Source organism: Cnephaeus nilssonii, assembly GCF_951640355.1.
Source record: "Cnephaeus nilssonii genome assembly, chromosome: 9".
Lineage (NCBI taxonomy): Eukaryota > Metazoa > Chordata > Mammalia > Chiroptera > Vespertilionidae > Cnephaeus > Cnephaeus nilssonii.
Genome location: NC_137080.1, coordinates 81,371,540 through 81,392,087, shown reverse-complemented (window position 1 = coordinate 81,392,087; position 20,548 = coordinate 81,371,540). Strand labels below are relative to the sequence as shown.

The 20,548-nt window shown below is 40.5% G+C and overlaps 1 protein-coding gene across 1 annotated transcript in view; it reads right to left on the bottom strand.

Moving 5' to 3' along the window:
- The window catches only part of ADGRF1 (adhesion G protein-coupled receptor F1), a 47,281-nt gene that overhangs the window by 15,114 nt on the left and 11,619 nt on the right, over positions 1–20,548 (bottom strand). The window contains exons 2-11 of the mRNA XM_079780979.1: positions 15,543–15,685; positions 14,181–14,238; positions 11,562–11,705; positions 10,708–10,881; positions 8,473–8,573; positions 7,573–7,631; positions 5,877–5,939; positions 4,005–4,156; positions 2,415–2,578; positions 605–793 (exon numbers count right to left, since the gene is read on the bottom strand). Coding sequence (XP_079637105.1) covers positions 605–793; positions 2,415–2,578; positions 4,005–4,156; positions 5,877–5,939; positions 7,573–7,631; positions 8,473–8,573; positions 10,708–10,881; positions 11,562–11,705; positions 14,181–14,238; positions 15,543–15,611 — 1,173 coding nt within the window. The 5' untranslated portion in view covers positions 15,612–15,685. The remainder of the gene's footprint in view (positions 1–604; positions 794–2,414; positions 2,579–4,004; positions 4,157–5,876; positions 5,940–7,572; positions 7,632–8,472; positions 8,574–10,707; positions 10,882–11,561; positions 11,706–14,180; positions 14,239–15,542; positions 15,686–20,548) is intronic.

Genomic DNA, 20,548 nt, shown 5'->3' with positions numbered 1-20,548 from the left:
GACAGAGAAAGACAAATACCATATGATTTCCCTTATAGTGCAATCTAAAAAACAAAACAAATGAACAAACACAATAGAAACAAACTCATAGATACAGAGAACAAACTGATGACTGCCACTTGGGCGGGGGATAGGGGCTGGGTGAAAAAGGTGAAAGGATTAAGAAGTACAGTTGGCAGTTACAAAATAGTCACAGGAATGTAAAGTACATTATAGGGAATATAGTTAGTAGTCTATAATAATAAAAGGGTAATATGCTAATTAGACCAGACATCTTCCGGACATCATTCCAGACATCTTCCCTGACGAAGCTAGGGCCGGAGGGAAGCCAGCCTGGGTCCAGGTGCTGGAGGGAAGCCGGTGTTGGCAGCCAGGGGAAGGAAGGCCCACTCTTGCCCAAAATTTTCGTGCATCGGGCCTCTAGAATTATAATAACTATGTATGGTATTGGGGGTTACTTTGTAAGTTATATAAATGTCAAACCACTATGCTGTACACCGGAGAATAATATAATATTGAATATCAACTGTAATTGAATAATTAAAACAAATTTTTAAATAATAATAACCAATAAAGTGGCCCTTCAAGCACAGGCAGACCATACCTCCATTGTTGAATTGGACACACTGAAATGGCTCGCCAGTGACAGAGATGAGACATTACCCAGAATTGACACCACTGAAGCCAGATTCCCAGCTGTGGTTGATGGGTTTTGCTGAATGAGGACTGAAAGATTTCGCACCAAGGATGACATGGCTGCCTCAGTGGCATTGCTTGCAATCACACTGAAATTCTAGAAATAAAAATGGTTAAGTTCTACCAAAAAAACAACATTTGCTTGTGTTTCATCAAATTTAAATCAGAATTCTGGGCTACATCACTAACGTGTACAGTGCATTATAATGTAGGATATTATATAACAATGATAACACGATGGCTTTCACTCAGTGCTTTCTGTATTTCAGAGTTGTTACTCTGTGCTAAATGGGATTCGTTGATTTAATTCTTATACCACCCTTTGAGCTAGGTACCATTAAGAACATAGAAACTTGAAGAGATTTATTAAAACGCATTTTCAGATGAATTATTATCCTAATTATACAGACACTGGTGTTCAGTGAGATTCGGTGACTTTCCAAACTGTACCCAGCTAGGAAGCAGCACTATACTGAGACATCCTTGTAGGATGGGAAGACAGAGGGACATATAGGGAAATTTGACCACACTTCACCACTGCTTTTGGAATTTTACTTCTTCCTTAAAACTTCCAGATGCTTCCACTACTCTGGGCTAGCTTGGAAGGCAGCCAAGAAGGGACATTCCCTTTCAGTCAAAACAAGTCAATCAAGGAATTCAGATCTTATATGGTTTCCTTTTAGCTCTTTTTGGCTGACAGTGCTGTTCTCTGCCCAAGGTACCTGGGATCTGCCTGCCCTCACCCTCACATCCTCACATAGACATGGTCCATGTCCATATCTGAGGTAAAGAAGGCAAGAGCAAGGATAGATCCCCAGAGGCCATCTGGTCCAATCTCCCTCCCCAGTTTACAGATGAGGAAACTGAGGTCCAAAGAGGGAGAAGTGAACATTCCACAGTCCTTTAAGATATACCTTCCTGAGTTTCCCTACTGCACTAGCAGAATCTCGGGCTAGGACAGAAATTCTGCTCACTATGGAGATCTATCTGCAGAACAGTGTCTGTGAACTAGTCTTGGAGTCCCTCTTTCCTGTGACTTGACTTCTAATTCCTCACCATTTGCTTCTATATATCTGCCTTGTCATAAGTACTTAAACTTTCCAAAGACAGCATCAAGTGAAGGTCACAGTCTTGGACTGGGAATCAAAGGACCATGTTTATAATTCAACACTATTGCTACCAGAGGGACCAACTGTTAGTCCCTTAGTCTTTCATTTCCTAATCTATAAAAGGAGTTTGATAAACCAGATGACCCTTAGTATCTATTGCAGTTCTATTGCTCTATACGGCTCACCTTTGGCCAATCCCAACCTCTGCCCTGGTTTCTGACATTCTCACTTGTACTAAGTCTATAACTTTGGACTCACACCTTCACTTGGGTCTTTGATTCCCAGGCTTTCTGGACTTCTGAGTCCAGCTTAATTGCTGTTCTGCCATCTATTGCAGACTTCTTCAGCATTTATTCACTCTATTGCAGCACCACTCCACATCAAAACCATCAACTCTGACACTTTCTGACCTTCTCAGCTGCCACCTAGATTCTGCTACTCATGCCCAAATGCCTTGGGTTTACCAGGGTCTGATGTCACCCTCGTGTTCTGAATATTGACAAATGAAACAATTTGATATATTTTACCCTCCACCTAGCCATGCTCAGTGGTAGGTGCCCACTGTGAAACTCAAAACCAGGGCAAGTCTACAACGTAGAAATGTTTTACCTTCTTCAGTTCTTCCAGCTGAGAAAGCACACATGTCTCCCTGATGACCTGCCACCCAGAGGGCTGGCACTTGGCTGTGATGTTCCCGGTGTAGCCACTGCTACAGGGAAGAGTATACTCATCATTCTTAAACCCAAATCCAAAGGCAATGCTATTACACTGAACTGGAAGAGAATGGAAACAGAGAGGGAAAATGTCTCTGAATATCCTGGCATTCTCTATGCACCATATAGCTGTGCATTAGAAATCATATTCTTAGAGACAATACCCAGAAATATTCAGGAGTAGGAGAAGCTTGTCTTTGATGCCCAGTTTCAGCCCTATCAGCTCCCTTTTCTCCTTCTCCATGCCCTACCCTCTCTGAGTCTGGCCCTTCTCCCTCCAGGTGTCTGACCTTTGCCAACGATCTTACTTTTAGTGGGCTATCAACTAATATGTGTTAGGTGAAAATAAGGCAGGGTATGACCATTCCCAGGAAATATTTTTACTCTTTAAGGGAGTGCTAGAAAACCAGAAAAATCTTCAAAATGCTATGGAACAAAGCAGTAACAATATGGTTAAAAGATGGGCAGTTGCCATTTTGGGTTGACATATCCTACTTTGTACCCTGTAAAAGCTTCTCACATTGTGACTAGGCACTAGTTATTCTTGCAGCTGACCCTTAATAATACAGTCTTCTCGTGATTGGGACTGGGAAAAGGAGACCTTGAATGGATGATCAACAAGAGCTGTGTTTTTGGTTTGTTTTCCCCATTGCTGTGTCCTAAGTGCCTAGACACTTTAAACACTTAGTAGTAGATATTTATTGAATGAGTGTTGCTGAAAGTGGAACACATTTTGATAGCAGAGATTTAAGATTGAATGTAAAGAAGTAAACGGGGAAAAAATATCTGAAGGAAAGAAGTAGTGTGTGTGTGTGTGTGTGTGTGTGTGTGTGTGTGTGTGTGTGTTTGTGTCTCTGTTTGTTTGTGTGTATGTCTGTGTGAGTGTTAAAGACCTAGATATATTCATTCTTTCCTTGGTTCCTTGAATTATTACTCAGGAATTGCCAACTCCAGAGATATTTCAACATGAATACCAGTAAACTATTGCTGAATCATTCCATCAGAGCCTGCGGTGAAATCAGTCTTCCACAGCATTTACAGTGGAGATCAGATCGCCGATTAGCAAGGATCTGAACTAGTCAGACTGAAATTTTGTTTCAACATAAACAGTTGACTGTTTCTACTGAAAGTCAGTCTTAGAATAATTCTGTATCAGAAACCTCTCCAATCTACCTCCTAAAGACACAAATGAGAGCCGAGACTGGTTTGGCTCAGTGGATAGAGTGTCGGCCTGCGGACTCAAGGGTCCTGGGTTCGATTCCGGTCAAGGGCATGTACCTTGATTGCGGGCACATCCCCAGTAGGGGGTGTGCAAGAGGCAGCTAATCGATGTTTCTCTCTCATTGATATTTCTAACTCTCTATCCCTCTCTCTTCCTCTCTGTAAAAATCAATAAAATATATTTAACAAAAAAAAAAAAAAAAAGACACGAATGAGCAACTAATTAAAGGACTCACCTAGGCAGAGGGTGGGAATTTAGTGTTACCTTTTCCAAATACTCTCAAAGAGTCATCTTCCAGTGGAAACAGCTTCTGAAGGCCTTCCTCGGCCTTCTCAGCCACCTGTTCAATGGCTGACAGCAGCTCAGAGGTACTGCTGGAGCCAACAACTTCATACCCAGCAAGGATGCTTCCACTTCTTTAATGATTATGTGGAAAGAAAAATGAGATTAATTTATTCAGTCATTCAGGGCCTAGCATTGGGTCCATGGGAATAAATCAAACAGATTTGGTCCCTGCTTTCATGGAGCTTACATTCTGGCAAAGAAGACAAGACCAATAACCTCTCTATATAAGCATTTATTTAATTTATGTAATATATACTGAGTGGCCAGATTATTATGATCTCTGAATGCATAATAATCTGGCCACTCAGTGTATGTATATATATATTAGAGGCCCGGTGCATGAATTCGTGCATGGGTGGGGGTCCGGCCAGCCTGGCCAGGGGGAGGGGACATGGGCAGTTAGCCGGCCTGCCTGCTGGTCGAACTCCTGGTCAAGGGGAAAATTTGCATATTAGCCTTTTATTGTATAGGATATACACTGAGTGGCCAGATTATTATGAGTTCAGAGATCATAATAATCTGGCCACTCAGTGTATATTGTTTTTTGTTAAGTGTTATGTGAGATAGGTACAGTGATAAGAATAGCAGATAGATATGGGGCCCATTTCAATAAGACTGGTCAGGAAAGCTTTCTCTATGTGGAGGGTCTTTGAAGCTAAGGCCTGAATAATGAGAAGAAAAGGTCAGTGATTCAAAGACCACTGGTGTGGTATGCCAGCACATGCAAAGGGCCTGAGACAGGAAAATTTCTATGAGTGTGACAAATTAAAGACTAGGTTTCAGGTCAACAATTGGGAGTGCTTTTCAATGCTTAAAGGTTTCAATGTGGGTTTTAAGAACCTCAGGTGAGAGTAAGTTAAGAGCTGAATAAAATCAATTCAAGTTAGAAGACAAAATAAAAAAGGAAAGGAAGAAAGACTAGCATAACTAATGTTCAATGTGTGAGAGAGAGATGAGTAGGAGATGATGTTGGAGAAGTAGCCAGGAACCAGATCACAGAGGTCCTTTGAGTTTGAATGTTATTTTTTATTAGAAGGTTTTATTCTTTATTAAAAGTCAGTGACATGATCAGATATATTGTTTAAGATAATCACTCTGGCTGCTGTAGAAAATAGACAGAAGGGAGGGAAGCAGAAAGGCTGATTAGGAAAGAGGAGATGATAGCAAGAACTAGTTGGGTAGCAGCATGTGAGAGAAGTGGTCAGATTCATGTTGTACTTGAAGACTGAGCCACAGGAATTGCTAATGGAGCAGATTTCAGGTACTGGAGAAAGAAACCAGTCAAGCATGATTGCAAGGAATGGACCAATTGTAGTATATGCATACAATGGAGGATTACTGGGCAATAAAAAGAAAGGAAGCACTGATACTCAAAAAAACAAGGATTAATCTCACAGATACTATGCTGAGCAAAAGAAGCCATGCACACAAATATTACACACTGAGTGATTCCATTTATGTGCTGTTCTAGAATAGGCAAAACTAGCCTATGCTGACTGAAATAAGATCAGTGGTTATTTCTGGTGCGGGTAGAGGTGGGCATGGAGCTTAGTTGGAAGGAGGCACAAGGGAACTTTGAGGGTTATGGAAATGTTTTGTGTTGATAGGTGGTAGCTTGTACAAGCATTTGTCAGAGTTTCTTTTCTTTTCTTTTTTTACAGTGACAAATCGTTTTATTTTTTTTTCACATTACCATTTATCCCCCCCATACCCTCATCCACTCCACCATTTGTCAGAGTTTGCTAATCTGTATATTTAAAGTCAGAGCATATCACTGAATGTAAGTTATACCTCAATAAAAAGTTAAAGGATGACTCCAGGGTTTGGGTCTGTCCAACTGGGGAAATGGCATCGCTGTAATTGAGATGGGAGAAGTAAGTTTAAGGTTATGAGGAGCAGAGTTGGAGGACTCCTGTTTTCAACATATTCCGTTTGACATGCCTACTAGAAAATCAAGTGGAGATGGTAATAGGCAATTGGATATTTAGGTCAGACATTTAGGAGAGAGGCCAAAGCTCAAGACACTTAGAAACCATCAACTTACAGATCGTGTTTAAAATTATGAAAACAAGTGAGATTACATGTACTAATTAAGTTAATTCTGCAATAATTTTATGAGGTGAACACTATATTATCGTCATTTTGTAATAAGGGAGCTGAGTCCCAAGGAGAATTTGAGTCAGGTAATTATTAATTTATTAATTGATGTATTAGAATCTCTGATATGCCAAAGCTCAAATACATTGAATTACCACTCACATGTATAAATAAATCCAAATACCCTTTTATGTAATGTTGGGCATAATATCCTTGCATTGATATGCCCTTTTAATTCTTTACAAAGTATTTTTCTGCCTATTATTTCATTTGATTTAATTAGGTTAAATCAGTTTCCACAAATATTAACAATCCTGTTCAACAAAAAATTAAATGGAGACAGTGAGAAATTAACTCATATAGTAAAGAGAAAAAAATCATTGTATTTTATAGACTTATGGCTATCTTAACTGTGATTTTCTCTACAAATTATTGGAGACAGCTTATAAGATATATATGATGGAATATGTGTTAGAAATATAAATGGAAAACCAGGACAACAGAAAAGAAAAATATGAATAATGAATATAAAAATTGTTATGATCAGGTTTCAGTTTTGTTTATGAGTTTAATGACAGCAAAGTCAAACAGGAAAATGATTAATTATGTAAACATAGATTTAAGAAAAAAATGGTGTTTTTCCCTAGCATTGGATTATAGAGACATTATAAAGTCATAAGTAACTAAAGGATAATGCCCAGTGCAATATATTTATAGCAAATGAAAATTTCCTCTAGCTATTGTTCAAGTTAACTGTGAAAAAAATCATATAAGAAGTCAAGGTTTCTGACCTCTAAATCACTTCCTCCAGTAAGTAGACTACAAATAGCTGGTAATCAATGCACACATGGCTAACTAACCAAATAACTTTGGAATTAAAATATAAACAAAAGAATGATTTACTAAATATCTCTTTATTTGCTGTAGACAATGACTATGGGGTTTTGAGCTATGGTGTATGCATGATATCTACACAAAAATATACGATTTTACCCAAGGCTCCCTTCTGGCTCCCAATGATACACCATACCCCGCTGTGGTTATAGAAGAAATCCATCCCTCCACAACCCTCATCCCTACCCCTCACTCCTTCCCATACACACACACACAAGATCTTCTGCTTCCTTCTAAATTCTAAATTGGGGTTTCCGATTCTATTCTCTGCTCCATAGCTTTGAGAATACCATTTAATATTTACGTTCCTAAGCTCACTTACATAAGAATATAGGTTTTCTCCTTCAGACTTTGTCCAGTTTTTATAAGAATCAGACTATAAAGAGCAGGTCTGACCTATATTCTGTCAAAGACAGTTGGCAAACAGCACTAGGCATTCTTCAGGACTGATGCGTAAATCTAGGGATGGCCTTGATTTGGGCGTTGTGGTACTTACCGAAACTGAGTGACACGAACTGACTCAAAACCTTGAATTCTTTTGTATGCTTCTTTAAGCTTACAAAAAAAATACACAAACAAACAAAGGTAGATATGTTGTTTTTGTCCCCACACAAGGAAAACATTTGAGCAAAACATGGATGCAGACACTAAATAAACTAACAGAAACACTGAGCAAAGGAAAAAGATACAGCAGGAGGTAGTTGCATGTTATCAAAATATAGTTAAAATGACAATTGAGAATGTACACACATGCACATAATTTATTTTTGACATTGCTCATAAATAATGAAGAATCAACTGCTTAGACTCAAGGATGAATTGGATGCCAGAAAATATTATAAATTCAACCAAAATCTATTTTATCCTTCCCCCAAATGAGCCATTTTTATAGATGTTTAAACTGAGCCAAGGATTTGTGCATGTCTTCAGTGAAACCCACACCCGTACCTCATCCTAGCGGAGGCACACTGATCTAGTTTTATGTGACTTCGTTATAAAGTTCAGAATTTTTGCTCAGTAACTCTGTCTAGCCTCTAACAAGAAAGGCTTCTTTATGGAATAAATCCCAGATGCTGACAATTAAGCTTAGATCATGAAAAGTTTCTTTTGACAGATAAAAAAAAAACGGAAAATAACCAAGAAGCTTTGGCATAATATTACCCAAGTAAATGAACAAAACTGAACACAAAAGACGTGAAAAGTATTCAATTGCTAAACTCTCCTAGAAAGAAAATGTTCAAAGTACGTCAGCTGTGGGCAGAGTGATTAACTACTATGTAATAATCTATTGAAAATGAGTGATTAAGAATAGGTATTAAATAAACATGTTGAATTGGAAACATCTGAACTTATGTTTAGCCAACAATTTCTTACGCCATAAGTAGAAGGTACTTACTTGAATTTCGATTTCAGTGGTGTATTTGGAGTATATAGCAGAAGATGAATTCAGAAGGTCTTTTGTAAATCTTTCATTAATTTTGAAAGTGCCCCAAACTTCTATGAGAAACAGAAAAACATATAGATGTAAAAATTATTCACTTGATTTTATTATAGCATAGAATTACAGAAGTACAACTTGGAGCCCATTTTTTCAACATTAATCTTTCAATGTGTTTTTATGATGAATGTTCACCTAAAGTAATATAAGAAGCATACAACCAGAATTTTCAGTCGTGGATTTGGAACATTATGGGGAAAGTACTGATAATCCAGGCAACCTTATAAGTAGGAAAACGTGTGGCCACTCATATGTGATTTAAAAGGCAGTCAGCCCAGCCGGAGTAGGTCAGTTGGTTGAATGTCCTCCTGTGCACCAAAATGTTGCCGGTTCAATTCTTGGTCAGGGCACATATCTGGGTTGCGGGTTTGATCTCCAGTCAGAGAGCATATGGAAGGCAACTAACCAATGTTTCCCTCTCACATTGTTTCTCTCTCTCTCTCTCTCTCTCTCTCTCTCTCTCTCTCTCTCTCTCTCTTCCCCCTCCCCTCCTCTCTTACCATGTCCTTGGGTGATGATTAAAATAATAATAATAGACAGGCTGGCGTGTCTCAGTGGTTGAGTGTCAAACTATGAACCAGGAAATCATGGTTTGATTCCCAGTCAGGGCACATTCCTGGGTTGTGGGCTCTATCCCCAGTGGGGGCATGGAGGGTATACAGGAGGCAGCTGATCAATGATTCTCTCTCATCACTGATGTTTCTATCTCTCTCTCCCTCTCCCTTCCTCTCTGAAATCAATAAAAATATATTTTAAGAAAATAATAATGATAAATAAATAGGCAGTCACTTCATACTGAAATATATCCCCATCTAGCTTAAAGATTGCCCGATTAAAAATTTTTTTAAAAAATCACTATTTGCTAACTCCAACATACCCCTTGCTTACCTATCTTTTTCTTACCTTGATTTTCTGCCCTGGGACTGCTTGTTTCCCATCTCTGTCTGGACATAGCTTGTTTATCCTTTGTTCAGGGCCTAGTCAAAGCATCTCCTCTCCAAGGCTTTTTCTGCTCCCCAGATACAGAGTCTTTCCCTCCTCTAAATTCCTGCAGGACTTTATCCATAGGTCCCTATACTTCCTGCACCTGCACATATATTTGTGAACATGTCTCATGTATGTGTGCCCCCGCTCTACTCTGGGAAGCTTCTTATAAGGTGTGATTTCTGTCTGATGATAGATCAGACATGGCCCAAAATGTAGGTTTTCATCAACATTGCTGAAGAAATGACATGGTCTTCTTTGATTCAACATCCTGGCCTCCCCACATAGCCTGCGAGTTCATTGATCACAAGAGAAATGCTTCATTGTGACCTGCCAGAACTTTTCCCCAATCTGGGCCTAAAGATGGTGCTTAATAAATACATGTCGCCTTAACTTGAATTGCTGCAGTCCTGGGAAAGGGAGCCAGGGATACCCAGGAAACTATTTCATGTCCTCTCTCACTCTTTGCTCAGCTCCACCAAAAGCCAGAGCTTCAGGAGAACTGGACTAGACTTTGGGAAAACTTCTGAAAGTCTTTCAAGCCCCGAAGCCCACATCATTTAGCTCAGCTCACCTCGTCATCCACTGAACATACACCTAAGCCAACAGGAGCTCCCTCAGCTCCCACTGGTTTCCAAAGCTAAATTTTGTTTTGTTTTGGTATTGCATTCAGTACACATATTCATTGGCAATGTTGAGCAATACTTTCAGTAAAATCACTATGCGTTCCTCCTTGCTCTCATACCAGTAGACTTCTCTTTTCTGAAAATTGATGTTGGCGAAAGAGATGAAAAGAAGGTAGGGAGAAAAATTGTATTTACTCAAGCAGTTCCCCGACTTGGGATTTCAGTGAATCTTGTTAAATCTCCAAAGAAGCATATATTTGCTGAGCTGAGCTGGAGCAAGGTTGAAGTGGTGCCCAAATATCAACTTACATTCCTGAATTTTCTGCACCAAAGCAGCTCTCCCTGTGTCCAGCCAAACCTAGCGGGGATGTCATCATTGTCCTTAAATCTCCCTGCAAACACTAGCTCTGCTCGGGGAGACAGAGAAACACATGGGCAAAGAGCTAGAGTTCCCTCTCTATCACATGTGGGGGTGGGGGAGACCCCGGCCCAGAGCTCGCCCCTGGTATCCTTATGTGCTTACTTGTTCTCTCACAGAAATTGACACTCCTGGTGAGGTTCTTGAGATGACAGTCACAAGTCTGGAGTGGTCCATTCGTGTGAAGGTAGCATTTCTGAGGATCAAGGCATGCAGGAGGAAACCAGGTATAGCCATCTTCACAGGCACACCGTAGGACCCCATTCTGGTGGCCACAGTCTGCGCACACAAAAACAGAGCTTGGTTTCACAGGGCCTGGTTAATGAATCGACTACTGCTGAATTCTGATCCTCGGCTCTGACTTAGAATCTGAAGCAAGTATTTCTCATCAAAAGGCAGAATCATGGAGCCCCGGTGCTGCTGCTACTGCCGGACAGGGCAGCACACTTTGAGAACTCTTGCTTTCAACAAAGCATTTAATTTCTCTGAGACCCACCATTGTGGTCATTAGTGCTGTTTGCCAGATATTGCTTGCTGACTTCCATGATTGCATAACCTGGCCCCTGAGGTTGGGTGGAGGCATGGAACCAGCTCTGACCAATAAGTCATGAACAGAATTAATGTGTGTCATTCCTGAGTTAGAAAATTTAACTGGCAATGCCAAACCCTCTAGTGCTCCTTTTATTTATTTATTTATTTATTTATTTATTTATTTATTTCTCAGAATGGCTGTATTTGAGATAGTGTCTGATTCATCAGCCTAGGTCCCCAAGTGACCACCACAGTCTCAGCCCCTTTGCAACCTGCAATGGACATGTAGTATGGAGAAGCAATGACACTTATTCTTGTAAACCACAGATGCTGCAGGGATGATCGTTTCCATAGCATAACCTAACCTATCCCAACTGATATGCCCACCTCCCCCACTTCCAATCTCTGTCCCCAGCGAGCTGGCTTACATGTGGTCGCCTTCGCTCTGATGATCTTCATTGGCCCATGGAGCCATAATGATGGATGCTTCAGAAGCTTCAGCAATTTCTTCAAGTCTCTTTTCTCCTTGGAATCTCTGTAGGGCACCTGAAGCAACAGCTCATATTCCTGCACTGGTGTAAAGACAGGAAGACCATCAGACCCCTCCTATCTCAGTCTGGGAGGGAAATACTGCAGAAGCAGTGACCAAGGGACTATCAGCAGATTCAGCCTGAAGGTCCTGGATGATGCCACACTGCTTGTCATTGACTTCTGCCCACCCAGACACTGACTAAAAATGAGCATCCAGGACAAGCACACATGTGCCTGACAATGTCCACCCTCCGCTTCTGCCAAGCCAGCTGCTCCCGCACTCTCTGACCCACACCTGCACTGCCCTCCTGACTGGACGCACTTCCTCCGGACACATCCAGAGACAACACATCAAGGCATCAAGACTGAAGGGAGAAGAGGTGAGAAAATCCTAGCCACTCTTCTCTTCACCTCCCCCAGCTCTGGTCTCCTTGAAGTATCTTCTGTATAAAATGACAATCTCACACTTTCTCCTCCAAAGAGCCCTTCCTTCTCCTATAAAAATGTATTTACATCAAATTCAAAAACAAACCAAACTTTTCTTGAGCCCTTACATATCCTCATTTGTACCTTATCATTTTTTAGGGGTTTTTTTCCATTTAAAAAAAAAGTTTTCAATTAGAGTTGGCATTTAATATTATATTAGTTGCAGTTGTGCAGCATAGTAATTAGACTTTTGTATGACTTACATAATGACCCCCACCCCAGTAAGTCTTGCACGCAGGTGACACTATATATATAGTTATTACATTGACTAAATTTTCTGTTCTGTACTTTACATCCTCAGACTATTTTGTAACTACCAATTTGTACTTCTTAATCCCTTCACCTTTTTCACCCAGCCATTCAACCCCCTTCCCATCAGGCAACCATCAGTTTGTTCTCTGTATCTTTGAGTCTGTTTCTATTTTGTTTGTTCATTCATTTTGTTTTTCAGATTCTACCAAAAAAAAGTGAAATCACATGGTATTTGTCTTTCTCTGTTTGACTTATTTCACTCATTATCATACGCTTTAGGTCCACCTTATCATTTCTGAGCAGCACCTTTTGTTTCCATAAGGAGAGGCTGGTAAGTGTTTTTGGCTGGGAGAAGAGTCCTATGAGTCTTCTCCGACCAGAAGTGATTTAGGTACAGTCACACGAAATTAACACAAAGTACCATGGTATTTCAAGATCCTCTCTGGACCCAAGATTAAGGATGTGGAGGACCTTAGAGAAAGAGAGGCAAAAGGTGAACATCCTTTTATCCTGGTCTCATTTTATTGCCATTGGCAGTAAAATTTCTTAGAAATCTAGTAGATTCTCAGGACACCACTGTGCTTTTGCAGGGACAGATGACATGAGGAGCTTTTATGAGACTGTCCCATTTCTTAGGGGGTAGGCAGAAAGGAGATTTATAGTGAAGAAAAGCCGCTGACTCGATTCAAGCTTCTCATAAGGCAATCAAGAGGATAACAGGAGGCTAGCTGAGGCTGAGGCATATCCCAGGACATTTACAAGAGACCCTTGTCTGCTGTAACTCTCACATCTCACACCATAGAGCCTCAGCTCCATCACTTACTGACCCCATCTCCTTGCAGACCGGAACCTCAGCCCAGGCCTTGGGAGTCACCCTATGTAGGGGGAGCTAGTAGGATTCCATTCCCACAGACCAAGCAGGTAAGAAGTATGGAATGAGAGAGCAGTTGACCTTGGTCATATTGTCAGGGGCTCATTGCACTGGTTCTGGGGCCAGATAGAATGACATAGGGGATCACTATGTAAGTCATACGACTACTGTGCCATACACCTGAAACTAAGGGAATATTAAATGTTAATCTGGAGCCAGATTGACTGGGCCTGAGTCATGCCCCCTGCTCCTTAGCACTATACCTTAATTTCACCAAATAAAGATGACCATTGCACCTAATTCAGAAGGTCAGTGTGAGGATTGAAATCATCTAATGCATTTAAAATGATGCCTGGCACATAGTAACAGGTTGATAAATACTAGCTGTATTATTACTGTCAGGGAAAATGTATCCATGGCAGTCCAACTTAAATTTTTATTTCACTTTTTCTGAAGAATCTTAGATTCACATGGTGGTAAGTTCTATGGCACTATAGCATGTCATTGTTTGGCAATTTTACCAAAGAAAGGCTTGTGAACTGACCCATGAACTTAACAACCATCAGTGTGCATCACTGTTTCCATGAAGAAACACGTTCAGTGCTTAAAACATCAAACTCACAAGTTAAATTTCAGACCACAGACTTGAAGGCTGGGCCCATTAATTGCATTGTTGGGATCAAGACAAGGAAGGAAAGGAAGAATATGGAGCAGCAACTTGCCAGGTATGGTGCATGATACTATGCTTCTGTTATACTGTTTAATCCTCACAAATGCTTTGCTAGAAGGGATTACTGTTATTTTCATGTTATAGATTTGGGGTGTTTAATAATGTGCCAATGATCCTACAACCAGTAAGAAACACTTTTGGGGTTAGAACCCCATTCTCTTGGCAGCAGTGTCTCACCTGGGTGCTTTTTCTTATTCACTGTGAGTTCTCTTTTTGTTTTGATGCCATCATTTCTCTGTTAAAAAGGAAAAAAAGAAAAATTATGGCAAGGCTTTGTAACATTGTACTTCCTAAGGCCTTGTTGGATTTCCCCAATAAACTGAAATCCTGCACCTAAAATCCAAGTCAGGGACAGTGGGGAGATGGCAAGAAAAGATTTCACTGAGGCAAGTTTTTAGCACAAACCTGAAGGGCGTAGGGAATTGAAGATCCCCGGAGAAAGAATTTTCCAGGCAGAGGGAACAGCACATGCAAAGGCCCTGAGATAAGAACATGCCCAGCATGTGAAGACGGAGCTAGGAGGCCAGAGTAGCTAAAGGGAGGGAGGGGGTGAAGGGAAGAGGGCAGAAAGTGAGGTCAGAGAGCATCTCTGGGGAGGCAGGTTGTATAGATCTTTATAGGCTATGGCAAGGGCTTAGCTTTTACTTCAGTGAGATCGGAACCCACTGGAGAGTTCTGAACAGAGGAAAGACATGCTCTACTTTATTTTCCAGAAGGCTCAGTCCTGCAGCCATATTGGGAATAGTCAAGCACAGAAGCAAGGAGAGCATTCCAGGAGTTACTCAAATAATACCAGTGAGAGATAGAGAAAGTGTGGATCAACATAGTAGCCAGTGAGGTGGTGAGAAGTGTTTAAATTCTGGATATATTTTAAGGATAGAACCAAAACAAACAAAAAAGAGCCAATGGTTTAGATACAGATTATGAGAAGAATCAAGCATAAAAATAAATTTTGTGCCTAAGCAGCTGGAGAGATGGGGATACCACTTGCTGAGATAGAAAATGAGGAATAAGTTTGGTGAGAAAAAAAAAGTCAAGAGTTTAATAGGAGACATTTACGTTGAGGAGCCTATTGAGCACCCAACTGGAGATATCAAGTAGGTAGTATGTCTATGAATGTGGAGTTCAAGGGAGAGGCCTGAGGTGGAAATATAAATTTGGGGGTCACCAGAGTATATAGAATATTAAAATTGTGACCCTAGATAAAAGCATCAAGAAAGTATGTATAGACAGGAATGAGATAGTCCAAGGTTAGCTAATGCCAATCTCTATGCTATCAAAGAGGCCATAGGAGTGGATGAGTTGAGCTGGAAGAGATTTCCAATGGTTTAGTCCAAGATCCTCATTTTTCAGTTCAGTCATCTAAGCTCCAAGGCCACACAGCTAATGTTGCTAATGTTGAGACAAGAACCCAGAACTTCTGATTCTGAGTCTATTACATTTTGTGGGTTCAGTTACCTAGAGAGGGATGGATTCTAGAAGTGCCAGAGGAAAGAGGGGAGGAGGTAGAGAGGAAAAACAGGACATAAGCCAACTCACCCCAAAGAAGCCATCACTGCCCTCAGTGATTGTGAAGAGGGAGATGAGCCACAAGACCAGGACTCTCATCGTCAGCGGGTCCCTGGTCTGGACATAAACAGCTGGGTCACAGTCTGTGACTAGACAAGGTGTACCAGGCAAGTCTGAGGCACAAAAACAAGTAATTCTAACTAAAAAAATTTAATGCACACAATAGTAGACCCTAACTGAATCAATCAAAAGCCCTAAGTGTTTAATAATTTTTCCACTTCACGGACCCAGCCTGAGATACTGTGATTTCCATTGAAAAGTAGTAAATTTCTGTCTTTACAAACTTACTAGAAAATTCCCAGAGAGCTTTCTTCTAGGTGATCAAATTTGACTAAACACGGTTTGGTTTGGTTTTTCTGGGTCAACTTGTATTTTTTCCCTTACAGCAAAAAAATAATTTTGTTGTTTATTGCAAAGTAATACTCAGTGTAAAAAAGAAAAATAGAAAATAAGATAAACAAAAATAAGAATAAAACTCAGTTCATAATTCTAAAACCCATAAAAAATACTATTTATGTGTGCTACATCTTTACAAATCTGAGATTTCTATAAATATTATTTATAATAATTTTTATTTTATTTTTTGATTATAGTTTGTATTCAACACTTTTCTGTATTAGCTTCAGGGGTACAGCACAGCAGGTACACATTCATATAGGTTACACTATTTTAAAATCATAACTTGCTTAACTTTACAGTTAGGTGTATTTAACATCCAGCCTTTTATATTTCCCTGAGGTTTCCTTTTCATCTCAGTAAAATAAATAAATAAATAAATAAATAAATAAATAAATAAATAAAATCATTAAAATAACCATGGACTCTTAGAACCATTAATACAAGGATAGAATTTAAGTGTTTAAGGATAAAAAATAATCATGAACCAATCCAGTCAATTTCCTTCTTTATAATTAATGTAATTTGCAACAAACTGTCAAGTTTATGGTTATTGCACAATAATTTAGACAGAACTTGTCATATAGTCATGGTCACAAAATTAATCACTTATACCCAACTTTATTTCATGTGAATGAAAAAAGTCACAGTAAGTTAGAACTGTTGTGTCCAATATGGTAACCACTAGGCATGTATGGCAATCTAAATTTTAATTTTAATGATAATAAAGTGAAATTAAAAATTCAATTTCTTAGTCACACTAGCCACATTTCAAGTGTTCAGTAGCCACATGTGACTAGTGGCTTCCATGTCAGGCAGCATAGACCCAAAACTCTTCCATCATTGCCAAATGTTTTATTAGGCATGAATTATTGTTCAGTTTCTAAAAATTAGGAAGTGCTATCACAGGCTGCAACATGGGTGAACCTTGAGGACATTCTGTTAAGTAAAATAATCCAATCACAAAAAAAGACAAATACTGTTATAATTCCACTCTGCAAAGTATCTCAAAAGAGTCAAATTCATAGAAACAAAAAGTAGAATGTTGGTTGCCAGGGCCTTGGAGAAGGGGTAACAGGGAGTTGTGATTCAATGGGTATGAATTTCAGTTTTGACAGATGAAAAAGTTCTAGAAATCTGTTGCACAAAATGTGAATGTACTTAATGCCACTGACCTTACACACTTATAAAATGGTTAAGTTGGTATATTTTGTTATGTGAGTTTTTTAGCATGATATTTTTTTTAAGTTTTACTGGACATGAAGAATCACTTCCTTGTGGCCTCTCGACATTTCTTTCATATCTCCACAGGAAAAGACAAAAAACTGTGATTGCCAAAATCAATAACCCATCCTTAGAATAAGTGCCTTTTATTGGCAGCACTAAACACAGAGTTGGGCTCTCCCTTCCAGCCCCCATCTTGCTTTCTGGATGCACTTTTTTAAAAACATTTTTTTTATTAATCTCAAAGAGAAAGGGAGAAGGAGAGAGAGATAGAAATATCAATGAGGAGAGAGAATCATTGATTGGCTGCCTCCCGCATTGCCCCACGCTAGGGATCAGGCCTCCAACCCAGGCATGTACCCTGACTGGTAATTGAGCCGTGACCTCCTGGTTCATAGATCGACACTCAACTACTGAGCCATGCTGGCCAGGCCCTTGGTGCACTTTAAATGTCATACAAACCCTGCCATCCCTGACAGCGCTGCCCCACACCTAGCTCTCTGACCGACAAGAGAAAAACATGAGGGGCATGGTACTGACTTCCAGAGACATGGCCCCCATGTCAGCACAGACCTTTTTCTGGGGCTTTCTAGGGAAACAGGAGAAGAAGCAGTGGGGCACGTACCATTTTTATATTTACCTTCTCCCTAAGGTGAGCAGCCCTCTCATGCCCCCACCCCCGCTTGCAAGACTCCTCCTAAATCTATTGCTTTAACTTCCTTTGGGCAGCAGCCTGTGCTCCAGACCTCATTCTTCCAGATCTGCGTCCCAAAACCTACCTGCTCTGTGCCCTATTGCCTCTGGTTGTGCTCTCTACTCTCCAAAAGTGGTGGCTATTGGTCTCCAGAGCAGTATTTTTCCAATATTTTTTACCAGGCCCCATAGAAAGAAGTATATATCTATGCACACATACATAATAAAATATGTGTGTGTATATATGTACTAGTTGTACCAGTTAATAATGCAGATTTTTTTCAGTAGATGAGTTACGCATATGTTGATATATATGTGACTTGATATGTATGCTATTTTGTTGTATTGACAGCAAGCTTCAAAACTTCATATGTCAAATTTTCTGAAAGTGTTAACATCATAGATATTTTTACTCTTAAAAATGTTGAATTTTGTGCCAAAAACAAAGAGCGTTTGTAGGAAGTTTTAATTCATTACTTTATTTTGAAGAAAAGTGCTGCTGAAAGTTATCGTATACTTCAGGAAGCTTATGGTGAACATGCTCCATCTCAAGATACTTGTGAACACTGGTTTAAACGCTTTAAAAGTGATTATTTCTATATGAAAGACAAAGAACATCCAGATCAACTGAAAAAGTTTGAAAACCAACCATTACAAACATTATTGGATGAAATGCGTGTCAAACTCAAGAACAACTTGCAGAAAGATTAAATGTTGCTCAGCAAACAATTTCCAATCGTTTACAAGCAATGGGAAAGATTTGAAAGGAAGGAAAATGGGTGCCACATCAACTGAACAAAAGACCAATGAAAAACTGAAAAGTCATCAGTAAAATGTTGCTTCAATGGCACAAAAGAAAGTCTTTTTTGCATCGAATTATGACTGGCTATGAAAAGTGGATTTATTTTGAGAATCCCAAATGCACAATATCATGGGTTGATTCAGGTCAACCATCAACATCGACTGCAAGGCCAAATCGCTTCAGAAAGAAGACAATACTCTGTGTTTGGTGGGATCAGGAAGGTGTGGTGTATTACGAGCTTCTAAAACCAGGTGAAACCATTAATACTGATCACTATTGACAACAAATAATCAATTTAAACCACGCTTTGATCGTGAAATGACCAGAATGGGCCAGAAGTCATGGCAAAGTAATTTTGCTTCACACACTTCAAAACCAATTAAAGACTTATTAAAAAATCTTGCCTGGGAAGTATTAACCCACCCGCTGTATTCACCAGACCTTGCTCCTTCAGATTACCACTTGTTCTGATCACACGCACTTTCTGAGCAGCACTTCAAAATATACAAAGAAGTGGAAAATTGGGTCTCTGAATGGTTTGCCTCAAAACAAGAAAAGTTCTATTGGGACGGTATCCACAAATTACCTGAAAGATGGGGAAATGAGTAGCTAGTGATGGACATTACTTTGAATAAAGCACTTTTGATGTTTCTCCTAAAATTATCATGTTTTCTTTGATTACAAAATCCACTATTATTAACCAGTATACCTAGTATATGTGTGTGTGTGCATGTATAATGAAATGTGTGTGTATACCTATAATCCTATAATCCTAATAAAGAGGGAATATGCTAATTGACCATCACTCCCTCACAAAATGGCAACACCCACAGCCAATAAGGAGGGGATATGCTAATTGAATGCCATGCCCTCAGAGATGGTGGCACCCACAGCCACAAGATGGCTGCGCCCAGTCTCCTCAGCCCCACCAGGGCGGCAGGCGTGTGGCACAGCTTGGCCTGTCCCTAGGCAGGTCCAGGCGCTCCATGCGCCTGCCTCTGGAGTCCCCCAGTCACCTCAGCTCCCCAGCCGCCCAGGGCTGGCTCGAGATACAGGCAAGCCTCGGATGTTGGCTGCCCAGCTGCCCAGGGTTGGCCCGAGGTGCAGGCAAGCCTTGGATGGAGGCTGACCAGCCTCCCAGGGCCGCCCAAGGCTCAGGTAACCAGGGCCAGCTGAGGCTTGTGCTGCTGGCAGTGGCAGCAGCAGAGGTGTGATGGGGGTGTCGCCATCCCCTGATCGCTGGGTCACCTCCACCCCTGAGGGCTCCTGGACTGTGAGAGGGGGCAGGGCAGGCTGAGGGACCCCCCCCCCTTCAGTGCATGAATTTTCATGCACGGGGCCTCTAGTAATCTATAATAATAAAAGCATAATATGCTAATTAGACCAGATGTCCTCTGGATGTCCTTCCAGATGACCTTCTGGACAAAGCCGGGGCTGTGAGGGAAGCCCGGGTCCCGGGTGCTAGAGAGAAGCCGGTGCCAGCAGCCGGGGGAAGGAAGGCCTACTCTTGCATGAATTTTGTGCATTGGGCCTCTAGTATTTACATAAAATAACTGAACAGTTTTATGAAATAGAACTTAATTCTTTCTCTGAAACATGCCCTTGTATATTTTCTATTTTTTTTTAATTTATTTCTTTTCTTTTTTTACTAAATTGATTTCCCAATACCTTTTTGGGAGTGCAGCCACATTGGAGAGGGAGTGGTGCTCTTTCCAGCCCCTCTCCCAGGTTTCCTCCACTCCCAGGGAAAACGTTTACTGTGAATTCCTGGGTACTGTTTGGGCCATGGTCTTAGTACTGGAGCTTTCAAAGAAGGTAACTGTCTCGGTGTGTGTAGGTGGGATCTGTCCCCTTTCTGTGC